Source organism: Piliocolobus tephrosceles, chromosome 17 (assembly GCF_002776525.5).
Source record: "Piliocolobus tephrosceles isolate RC106 chromosome 17, ASM277652v3, whole genome shotgun sequence".
In the NCBI taxonomy this organism is placed as follows: domain Eukaryota; kingdom Metazoa; phylum Chordata; class Mammalia; order Primates; family Cercopithecidae; genus Piliocolobus; species Piliocolobus tephrosceles.
Genome location: NC_045450.1, coordinates 40377173 through 40388888, shown reverse-complemented (window position 1 = coordinate 40388888; position 11716 = coordinate 40377173). Strand labels below are relative to the sequence as shown.

Sequence of the window (11716 nt, the reverse complement as noted above, 5' to 3'; positions counted from 1 at the left end):
CATTTATGGTGTCCTAGATGAACCAGAAATAAACTCCAGAGTGACACCACTCAGGGTGGGGGCATTGTACATCACTGTACAAACACCAGGCAAACCTGGTGTTTGGAGTGTAAACCAAAAATAAAATTCTAAGCCTCCCAAACTACTAAATAGAGCCCCCACTCTTGGCCAAGGAGATTCCTAAGTAAATCTGAAAAACTAGTTTGGGCCGTGATGGGAAGGCAGGGGTCAGGCATGTTTTATCATGTTAGCAGCAGTGAATCTGTACAGGTCTGCAGCAACCTCAATTCTTGCCTCCTCAGAAGAAAGAATTCAACTGAGGGGCATAAAGCAAAATAAGAGACCAAGGCAAGTTTTAGAGCAGAAGTGAAAGTTTATGTTAGAGCAAGAACAATAGGAAATAAAGTACACTTATAAGAGGGCCACACAGGCAACTTGAGAGACTCAAGTGCATGGTTTGACCTTTGACTTGGAGTTTTATACATTGGCATGCTTTCAGGGGGTCACATCTTTTCTCCCCTGATTCTTCCTCTGGGCTGGGCAGTCTGGCCTGGCAGCACTTGGGAGGGACCATATGCACAGTGCATTTAATAAACTTGTGTGCATGCTCACTTGAGGTGTTCTTCCTTCACGAGTTGAGTGTTCCTAGAGGAAAGTCATATACCAGGTTAGCTCTGCAATTTTGCCTGTTAGTGTGCATGCTTAAGTCCACTTGTCCAGCTCCTGAGATCTTATCAGAAGCTGCCAATCAGCAGCTTCATGTGTTTTCTATCTATTGGGAAACTGCCTTTCCCTGGCTCCAGCTGCAACCAATTATTATTCTGGAAAAACAGTTTAACAATCACCTGACTATCACCTGATGATCACCTGACATTCCTGGTAGGGAGAGGACTCCCTTGCCCTGCTCATGTCTGACTACCTACCTAATGAAACATTTCCCTTTTCAAGAGTCCAAGACCCCAGTGCTTTGGGGAAAATGGATAAAGATCACTTTTCTGTAATTGCTTCCTGGTGATGGAGGGATAGTGGTGGTTGTTTTGTGGGTCTTGGCCTCTTGCTAGGTGTCAGGGCAGGGTGGCTCTGTAGGTTGGTGGAAGTGGTATCCATTCAGGTCCAACGCAGACAAGGGCAGGATTTCACCTTTGTCATGTTCCTCTGATGGGCAGTCTAGGAATTCTCTGTAGAAGAATGACTCTTGAATATTGAGAGTATGGCATCCCTCACTGAGGATCATCTAGAGCTTGATGGCCTGAAGGTGAGAGGCAAAATAAAATAAGGGGTTGAGGACAGCTCCAAAAAATCCTGAGGCTGCCGACATGCCCAGGTAGCTGGTGACTATAGTCACGCTTGCTAAGACTTGGGTGCGTGGGGTTGCTAGCCAATTCCAATATGTGCCCAGAATTAGAATATTGATCCCTCTTGTTTCATCTGAGCTGCAACCAGAGATCACTGGTAGGTTCCAGGAATAAGCAAGGTTAATCTAAATTAGAGACAAAAACTCAAAAACAACTGATGAGGTTAGAATCTAATAACAGGCATACCGTGGTCATTAAAAAATAATTTTTCTCTCTCCAGTCCTCATTTTTATTAAAAACAAATTATGATAAGACTGATTTGTTTGCAAAATAAGCTTTCATCTTGTTATACTTGGCCCAATTATTTGCATAAAGGGCAGCAAGAATAATTATCTGCCATATAGGCTCCTTTTTAAATTGGCTTTGATGGAATTTCATTTCATAGGACATCTTAGATAAGATTTCTTTAAATCCTTAAATCCAGCCATTGGACTGTGCCATCAAATATCTGTATAAATTGGGTAAATTTCTCTTCTCTTGAGGGCCCAAGATAACTTGGCCTCCTGGGCCTGTAAAAAACTGACATTCTTTACTTACCACGAGTCAGGAATTCTGCACAGGGAGTGTATAGGCAAGGTATGAGGCCAGTTTTCCCAAGGGGCTTTATTGGCGCTATAAGTCAAATTTGATTCTTTAATGGAAAGCATGTCATTCCACTTAAAGCCTTGGTAAAATAACCAGTGTCTCCAACTGTGTCCTGCCACAAAAGAAAACAGATTCTTTCTGCACTTATGCAAATAACTATATTGCCATAAGTTAAGAATACTCATAAATAGTTTCCAAATTTTGGAGAAATTTCTCCAAATTTTGTTTATAGGAGTACACTTTACTCTATTGTTAAAAGCTGTAAAAAGCTCAAAAGAAAAGTTTTCTTGGTTTTGAAAAACAAAGGATTACCAACATTTTAAGCAAAAATTCATGAAAGTGTTATTTTAGTCTTCTATTATTTAGTCTTGATAGTCATAAACATTTCAGCTCTCCATGAGGGTCCTGAAAATTTTTCCCCTATTCTGATGTCACAGTCTCCAAAATTATCAGAAACCTGCATTTAAGAGTACCTGTTCGAGTCCTATAGCTGATTAGAAAACCAGCTTTTAAAGAGGATGAAAACATCACAATTGTTCATGGATGACAAAAAGTCTTAGGGTAGCCATAGTCAAAGATAAAATTGACAAGGAAATTTGTTACCTCGGTATCACATAATAATTTAACATTGACAATTATAATTATTATTGGTAATGTATACTAAGTCATATCAGAATTATAGGAGTTTTTCATAATTTTGGAATGTATACCAATAACACATTTATACCAATACAATCCTAAGAAAGCCAAATTTTACCTTTGCATTCGTGTACTATTGATGTCAAACCCAGTTCTTAATAAAATCTTATAGAGAAATCTATCCAATCTTAACCAGTTTGACCATAAGGTAAGATTCTCATAAGCCTCTTACAATTTTATGTTAAAGAGTAGAATAATGCTTTAAGAAAAATCAAGTTGTGCTTTTATTTCAATGTTCAATTTATGGATAGGCTACATAATGCTCCTTTAATTTTAGCTAGTATGTTCACACACATAATTTCTTTTAGAAGATTAATCTTTTATAAATCTTTCACAACTTCCTCAAATCTTCAGCTTTATCCTATCTAACTTAAAACAATCCTTTAACCCTCTAAACTAGGCCAAAAAATTTATATTCCATGCCTTTTTATTATCTTTTGCCAAAAGCACAGTCTACTTTCCTTACATGCCTTGCATGTAAAACTGTTTTTCCAGTAGCCTCAAGTACATGTTACACTGTTAACTCTTAACCAATTTAACTTTTGGTGAAAACTTGGTAAGTAAATAATTCTAATTATGTACTAGGTTTGGAGCCAAGGACACCAGATAAAGTGCAGATAAACTCTGACTCTTTCCAGCATAGCTAAGGGGCATGGCTAACTCTGTATGTTCTTAGGTCTTACCTAGCTTTAAAGCAGGCGAGTTGTACAGTTAAGAGTCATAGTAGCAGTTTATGACCGTAAAGCAGTTAGTAGAACTAATAACCTTTAAAATTGTATAACATTTACTTTATAAATTCCTTTTCACAAACCTTTTTATTACTATCTATGGCATACTTGGACTTTCTTATTCTAAACATCTCTCTTTTTTTAAAAAACAGTCATTTTTACTTTAGGACAAGAACTTATCATTTTAATATTATATCGATTTTCTTTATAACCTTCCTTACCAAAACTATCTCTTTACCTTTATAACCTCTGGATTAGACAAGTCATTTTCCTTCTGTTAGAAAGTCAAGATTTGTATTGCATGTTGCTGTGTGAGTCCTGTGAAGGGGGTGCAGATGAGGAGGTTGTGTGTATACTGTGAAAGTTATCCCCCTCTCAAAAGATTGTTCAGTTAGTTTTGCTAGAGTTTGTCTGAACAAGTGTGGGCTATTTCTAAACCCTTGAGGTAGGACTGTCTAGGCTGAAGTTATTGGTTAAAGATTTAGGTAGCTTTCCCAGGACAAATAGGACTATTAGAAGGAAAGATGAATTCAAATGTTGGGTAAATGTTAAGTAGGTATCCATCTTGAAAGTATATTTTTGCCTCAAAGAGGTGTGTATAGACTTTACCAGGGACTGGTGGGAGAATGTTAATTGGTCCCTTAAGTAATATAAAGGGGGTGTGAATCTTTTTTTTGAAGGGAAGGTATGACATTTGCCCCCATTACCCAATAGGATTTGGAGGAGAGTTGCTTAGAGAAGGAGATTAGCAAAGATTAAGTAGCACATGAGCCCAAAAGGGAAATTTATCATATTACTTGCTGACTCCAGAGTTGCCCTTGTCCTGTTAATGACAATGTCTGATTTGGAAGCCTGCTGGAGTGCAGAGCACCTTCAGCTCAAGGCCACCAGGGGTTGGGATTCTGTCCTGGAGAACATTCAGCCTTCAGGACAGTGCTGATTTCTATGTCCAAGCTTGTGGCACAGGGGGCAAGCCTTGTGGGCCTTTCTCCCATTTATCCCACTGGGGCAGTTTGCTTTCCAGTGGCTTGGCTTCCTGCACTGATGGCAGTTACCTGGGAGGGTATTCTGAGGCCAACCTGGAGGGGGTTGGTAGGTTTGCAGAGAAGCCAATAGTTGAGCCTTCCTCTTGTTCCTGCATTTCTCCTTTTTCTTAGCCCTGTTCTGCTTTTCCTGATCTTGGTTATAAAAGACTGAGGAGGCTAATTTGAGGATTTCCAACACTAAATTCTAAGGCTGACTATAATTTTCTCCCTGTTAATTTTTAGGCCAAACAGTATTACAAAGGAAACCTAGTTTTTTAAGACTTTGGGGATCAAACTTTTCCCAGTTCTTCAGGATGCACCCAAGGGGCATTACCTGTGGCAGGGAGACATGGTTATCCATCTGCAAAAAAAGAGAACAGAAGAGAAAAAAAGGAAAAAGGAGAAGATGACATTCCCTCTTACTTTCCTATGATCCTGAACAGGGCATCCCCCATTCATCCTTAGGGTTATAGAATGAACTGATCTTACCATGTACTTAACCTAGGTCCCATCTCGTCACAATTACCCACCTGAGAACAGAGGAGATACTGGAGTGAACAGGAAGGCCCCTATTCATCATTGGGGTTCTGGAATGAACTGGTATTGCCATATACCCCTAATCTTGCCTCCATCTCTGTTCAAATAGTAATCTGTTAGCCTGGGCTCAAACTTCATCTCTGTCCTATAGGTCTCTTGTACCTGAAGCCTTAGGCCAGCCTATATCCTTATCTTCATGACATTACAGTGACTCTCACATGGAGCATTCTTGCAACAAAATGATTATCTCTTTTCTCAGATTCCCATTTCTCATGTTCTTTGGGTAAACAAGAAGCCTGTTTCTCAGCTAACTGCTGCAAGAGGCATGGACTTCCCTCCCTTTGAATATGATCTTGAAGATCTTGATGCATAATGAGAAGGGCGTGGAATTGATTAGAGAAATAGAGGCTACAGGAGGAAGTGGGAGGAAGCAAGAGGAATGCTCATGAAAAGCCTTCATATACTTATAAAAATAGCAGCCCTTGGATTCCAGAGGGTAACATTTATTTACCCTGTTGACATCAAGAAGGAACCTCCAGAGGACTTAGGCCCTGGGATAAGGGCTCACAAATGGCAAAGGAAGAATACCCCTTCTCCCAAAGGAGTGGGTGCTAACTCAAAAAATCCAGGTGGGGGTCCTCAAAGGACCCAGAGTGAGGCCCTATTCAGTCATACAAACTGCTTCGAAAGCCGCAGGAGAACTCAGCCCTGATGTGTAACAGAACAAAAAACATATGGTAAGTAAGTCATAAGGAGCTGGCAGAGCTGGGCTTCTGATGAGTATCTGTCCCAGCAATATGCCAGCAGACAGGTGAAGGGTTGGAGGTCATCTGAGCTAGGGTAAAAATAGTACAAGTCTCAGGGGATATCTGCAAGGGAGCCCACGTCTTTGCTGCCATGCAAATGCAGCAAGAGCCATAAGCGCAAGCATAACAGAGAGTGTTTTTAGGGCAGAGAAGGAAGTCATGCAGCATGCGAAGTGAAAACAGAAAAGGCAGACTTGCCCCTGAGGTGGACAGTCTGGTGGGTGTGCAAGGCCATTTCGGAATATATTCAGAGAAAACAAGAGAATAGGCAAGGCAGGTTTTTGGGAAAGAGCTGATTTCAGCTGAAAAAGCAAGGGGAAACCCCACACATTGAACAGTTTTAGGCTTTAGCTCTGTCATTTGTACAAGCCTCCTGTACAGGAGGGCCATTAGTGTCTCCGGTCTACTTGGTGCAGATTCCAAGGTCATTCCCACCCTTGTGAGCCACCCATCAGAGTGAGCTGAGAGATCAGCTGGGGGAAGCAGAGCCACTGGGGTTGAGAGGAATCATTCTGGGGGTTGGTTAGTAAGCAGGAGAGTGACTAGGGAGAATGAAACTGCATACAAGGGTTGAATGCCTCCAGACATGTATGGGCAACTTGAGAGATTCAAGTGTGTGGTTTGACCTTTGACTTGGGTTTTATGAATGGGCATGCTTCCAGGTGGAAGGGGTTACATCTCTTCTTCCCTGATTCTTTCTTTGGGGTGGCCTGTCCACATGCGTGTGTGTTACTGAAGTTGTGCACATCTCACTTGAGGTGTTCTTCCCTTACCCGTTGAGTATTCCTAGAGGAAGGTCATATACCGGTGAACTTCACCATTTTGCCTCTTGGTGTGCATGCTCCAGCTGAAGAAGGTGAGGCATAGAGGTATCTTACCACCAGGAAATACATCCAAGTCATGCAACACCAAAGTATGTTAGCAGTGGTGAGTCTGTAGGAGTCTGCAGCAACCTCAATTCTTTCCTCCTCAGAAAAATGAATCTGACTGAGGGGCATAAAGCAAAGTGAGAGACCAAGGCAAGTTTTAGAGCAGAAATGAAAATGTATTAAAAAGTTTTAGACAGGACTGATAGGAAGTAAAGTACACTTGGAAGAGGGCCATGAGGGCTACTTGAAAGATTCAAGTATGTGGTCCAATTTTTTTTTTTTTTTTTTTTTTTTTTTGAGACGGAGTCTCGCTCTGTCGCCCAGGCTGGAGTGCAGTGGCTGGATCTCAGCTCACTGCAAGCTCCGCCTCCCGGGTTTACGCCATTCTCCTGCCTCAGCCTCCTGAGTAGCTGAGACTACAGGCGCCCGCCACCACGCCCGGCTAGTTTTCTGTATTTTTTTAGTAGAGACGAGGTTTCACCGTGTTAGCCAGGATAGTCTCGATCTCCTGACCTTGTGATCCACCCGTCTTGGCCTCCCAAAGTGCTGAGATTACAGGCTTGAGCCACCGTGTCCGGTCAAGTATTTTTTTTATATTATTATATGAAACCATGGTGCATTTAACTGACTTAATAAAATGTAATTCTTACTTTAAATCTTAAGAGGAGAAAAGCCTCTGTGAAAGAAATCTTTGTTATTAGCAAGGCATATAAGCAGAGTCCTGGTCTGCAATAATATTGATGATCATGACTTGTGTTACTATATAAAATTCAACCAGTCAAAATTCAACATCTTTAAGAATATTGCTACTTTTGGCAAAATGTGAGTTTTTCATTAGAGTAAAACTATTTCTGACATTTCATAAAGCTTAATGCAAACAAAAATGATTAATCATATTCATAAATATGTAAACATACTATAAAGGTATATTACATTCAAGACAAAATGGCAGAATCAGAATTTTTTTAATTGCTAAGAATTTTACGAAGCAAGTTTGTTTATTTAGTAACATAATCACAAAATAGAGATATCACATTCACAGAAATGGAAATAAAGAGCATAAAATATTATTCTAAAACAGGAAAGCAATGGGATCACTTTCAAGAGCCTCATAGAAAACCTTTAACTTACAGTGTTATGCTTTCATGATTAATAGGATTAATGTGTGGTTTTTCTTTGATAAAAGTCATGATTTTTTAGTATTACGTAGATTCATTGCATATGACAGACACTATGATAAAGACTTAGTGTTCTAATTACTTAAACAATTGTTTTGGCTCACTGAACACCTTGTTTTAAATAGCTTTAAGACATATAAGAGGCAAATAATTACATACACCTAGGGATAAAATTTTCAGGTATTTAATTATCCAAACACACATTTACCCATTAAATTAGAACACTAACTGCTTAATATGTAAAACTAGTTTGAAATCATGACTCTTGATTAAACACCTACTTCAACATCTCTCATGAGACTTCCCAACTTCAAAAATGACTTTAAAAAATTAGCTTGGGGATGAATCACCAATACATTCAGAAACACAGCCAAAACAAGGAGTTTTATTTCAAAGACTGAATTCAGAAAATGAGCCAACTATTTTTGTACATTATATTAATAAATTGGTTCTTTGTTGAAAATCTCAAACGTGAATGATATTAGCAATATGCATGTATGAGACCCATTAAAAATGGCAATTCAGAAAAATTATTGCTTAACCTAAAGGAAAAATGTTGCTGTTGGATTCCTGCCTGGGTCTTAAATTGTGGTCTTGCATTAATAAAGTAGGTTTTTTGATTCCCTAGCTTTGGGTGATACTTTGAAACCTTTTGTGTTTTCTGTGGAGATACTTCACATAAGCTCTAAAATTTGAGAGTCTACTTAACAAAATAAAATTCCCACTTGGACGATAATATATTAATTCTAATATTATATAAATAGAATAAATCTGATTCATTTATAGGGCAAGTGCTACATTCTGAACTATCTAACTCAAATTAAATTCAACTCTGTGGCAAACAATTCATTTTCTCATTAGCCAATCAATGTTACCTTCAATAAGGCAATTCCCATTTACCCTCTGGCCATAGCAGTTGTCTTAAAACCAAGTTCTAAACCTGTAGTTCATGTAAAAGGATATGATTTCCTTAGCAAGTAGTTAAGAAAATCTACAACAGGCCAGGCACGGTGACTCATGCCTGTGATCCCAGCACTTTGGGAGGCTGAGATGGGTGGATCACCTGAGGTCAGGAGTTCGAAACCAGCCTGGCCAACATGGCAAAACCACATCTCTACTAAAAATACAAAAATTAGTGGTTGTGGTGGTGGGCACCTGTAATTCCAGCTACTTGGGAGTCTGAGGCATGAGAATCACTTGAACCCGGGAGGTGGAGGTTGCAGTGAGCCAAGATCGCACCACTGCACTCCAGCCTAAGTGATAGAGTAAGACTCCACCTCAAAAAACAAAAGAGAAAAAAACTACAATAGAGATGTATGTTAAAGAGAATATAAGTTCTTAAGAAGTTGCATCTAATTAATGAAGCTCTCCCTTCCCATATTCAGTGATCCAAGACACTGAAATTTAAATGGAAAATGAATCTTTAAAGTTATAGATGTAAAATTCTCAGATTCTTCATTCTTATTTCCCAAATGGAAAAGGATTAGAAATAATAGAATATTACTGATTTTTAGAGGAAAGTAGATTAAAAAGTGTTTATATTTTTAAAACTTTATATGAGGTTGCTCAGTCCTCACCAATAGTAAGACCATTACATTCATTTGTATATGCAAATTAAACTGGAAAATCCATAAAAACATATGTATCACCAGTAAATGAATCAGTAAAGTACGATATAACATAAAAGAAAAAGAAATATTGCTTGATTTTTTCCAATAAAAGCAAGGTTAATAAAAACATTTTTAGTAAGAAAATCTATCATTTTTATTTAAAAAATCTTTCAATTTTAAACATCATTACCAACACATTAAAAGTATTATCAATAAGTGCCTTTATAATTTCAAGCAAAAGCTACTGTGTTTTCCTTATTGGAAATACTGCTTTCAATCATCTTTTTTGTCTGAGGCACTCTCTTCATGTTTTTCAGGGCTGACTTTATTACTGGCAATGGAGGGGGTTATCTGGACTTCTTTTGGTAATGAAAACACATGGCACGTCTGGAGGTCTAGGTATGTTGTAAATACCTTAGCATATTCTGGATGCCTTAAGGCAAAACTTTTAAATTCCTCTAGAAGAGAAAGAAAAAAAAAAATCCAATAAGTTGGGGTGAATCTTCTTTTGACATGATGCAGATTAATAAATGACTCTAATGCAATTATTACAAAATTCTACTACTCAACACACAAACATTGCTGATGAAAATAAAAGTTGTACAACCACTTTGGGAGATAGTTTTTCCATTATTTAGTCAAGTTGAAGATATACATACTCTTTGACCCATTAATTCTACTCTGAGATATATATCCTAGAGAAATTTTGCATATTGTACTCTGAGAGACATGCATGAGAATGTTCACAGCAACATTATTTATAATAGATAAAAAATAAAAACAACTTGGATGTCCATCAACAGTAGAAATGCATAAATAAATTGTGTCATACTCATGGAACATAAGGCTATAAGGCAATGAAAATGAATGAACAGCTAGTAGTCACAATGTGGATTAATTTTAAAGCCATAATGTTGAATGAAAAAAGCAAGATATAAAGTAACACATAATTGTATGAGTCTATTTATATAAAGTTCAAAAACTTAGACAAAACTAAAATTTAATATTTAAAGAGACATACTTTAGGGGTGAACTGTTAAAGTAAAATAAAGCAAGGCAGAGATTCCTTTTTAAGTCAGGATAACAACCCTCTTCTTTAAGAGAGAGGTGGAGGTGTTGTTGGGAAAGGGCACACAGGGGTTTCTGGAGTTGTGGAAAAGCTCTATTTCCTGAATGGTAGTTACACAGGTGTTCACTTTATAAAACTTCATTGTGCTTTATATGTTTTATTTAGTTTTCTGTATTTTTGTTATTTCTAGCAATTTAAAAAATGTTTAAAAAATTCTATTACCCACCACTTTCTATAACTGGTTTTTAAAATTATTTGAGCCCTTAACTCTGGTACAGAAAAATATAGTCTTAAAAAGCTGAGCCTTGATTTATAATCAATAATGGATAGGAAAGTGTACAATATATAATAATCATACCACAAGACCTCCAAGTAGAGGAGTTATTTTTATCTCAAGTGTTTTAGAAGTTGGGATAGGGCTATAAAAGGCTTACTCAGTTAATTATCAGGATTTGAACCTCAATCCTCCAGTAACTTGGAGTTTCTGAAATATTATTCTGTCTTCTATTTTTAAATCCTTCTACTCTCTACTTTTGGGTGGATAAAACTTTATTGAGCTTATTACAGCAAAGACAGCATGGTCTTTGGATTAGTTGCCATTTGGCTCTATAATAAAATAATTTTAACTCAATGCCCTATTTCTATCCATTTACTTTTTAAAAATCCTCTGATAAGCAAGGGTCTGCGTCATGACACATTAGACTACCTTACTCTTGAATATAAAAATAGGTCTTAGTCTGCAGTGACCTGTGATCATGCCATTGCACTCCAGCCTGGGCAACAGAGTGAGACCCTATCTCAAAAAACACAAATATACAAACAGATCTTAGTGATGAGGAAGTCACCAGATTGAACCCAAATCATTATTTGCAATTGCAATGTTGTTTTGCATTAATAAACCACTTTTTATTTCTAATTCAGGCAAACTACTAATTGTTCTTTATTAACTTCCAAAATAAAGTTTCTAGTTTCTAGGGATACATTATAGAAAAAAATAAAAATAAAGTTTCATCTACATGAGTCTGTTTCAATGACAGAGACACATAGAAGACTTAAGTGACTTCGAAGATAAGTGAGCATGACAGTTGATCTACTGAAACCAAGAACTTTAATTTCAAGACTTGTGCTATGGCCAAAAGATCAAGATCCTCTGTTGAGATGTCAGTGGCATTAAAGAGTAACTCATTTCTGGAAGTCCCATGATTGACTCTACGTGGAATTTCAGCATTAATTTAGATAACGGAAAACTGAAAAT

The 11716-nt window shown here is 37.7% G+C and overlaps 1 protein-coding gene and 1 long non-coding RNA gene across 5 annotated transcripts in view; both read right to left on the bottom strand.

The window, feature by feature from the left end:
• Positions 1-352: 352 nt before the first annotated feature.
• Positions 353-6895, bottom strand: LOC111541255. Of its 4 annotated transcripts, none has more exons than XR_002731234.2 (3): positions 1893-6895; positions 924-1249; positions 353-645 (listed from the first exon to the last, which is right to left on the bottom strand). It is a non-coding gene; the product is annotated as an uncharacterized LOC111541255 (long non-coding RNA). The 4 variants fall into 4 exon arrangements; XR_002731233.2 differs by having other exon boundaries at positions 353-1249; positions 1893-2052; positions 4727-6895; XR_002731235.2 differs by having other exon boundaries at positions 353-1249; positions 1893-4753; positions 4882-6895.
• Positions 6896-7456: 561 nt separating this feature from the next.
• The window catches only part of LPCAT2 (lysophosphatidylcholine acyltransferase 2), a 76368-nt gene continuing 72108 nt past the window's right edge, over positions 7457-11716 (bottom strand). The window contains exon 14 of the mRNA XM_023209959.1: positions 7457-9850. Within this exon, the coding sequence (XP_023065727.1) occupies positions 9666-9850 (185 nt within the window). The 3' untranslated portion in view covers positions 7457-9665. The remainder of the gene's footprint in view (positions 9851-11716) is intronic.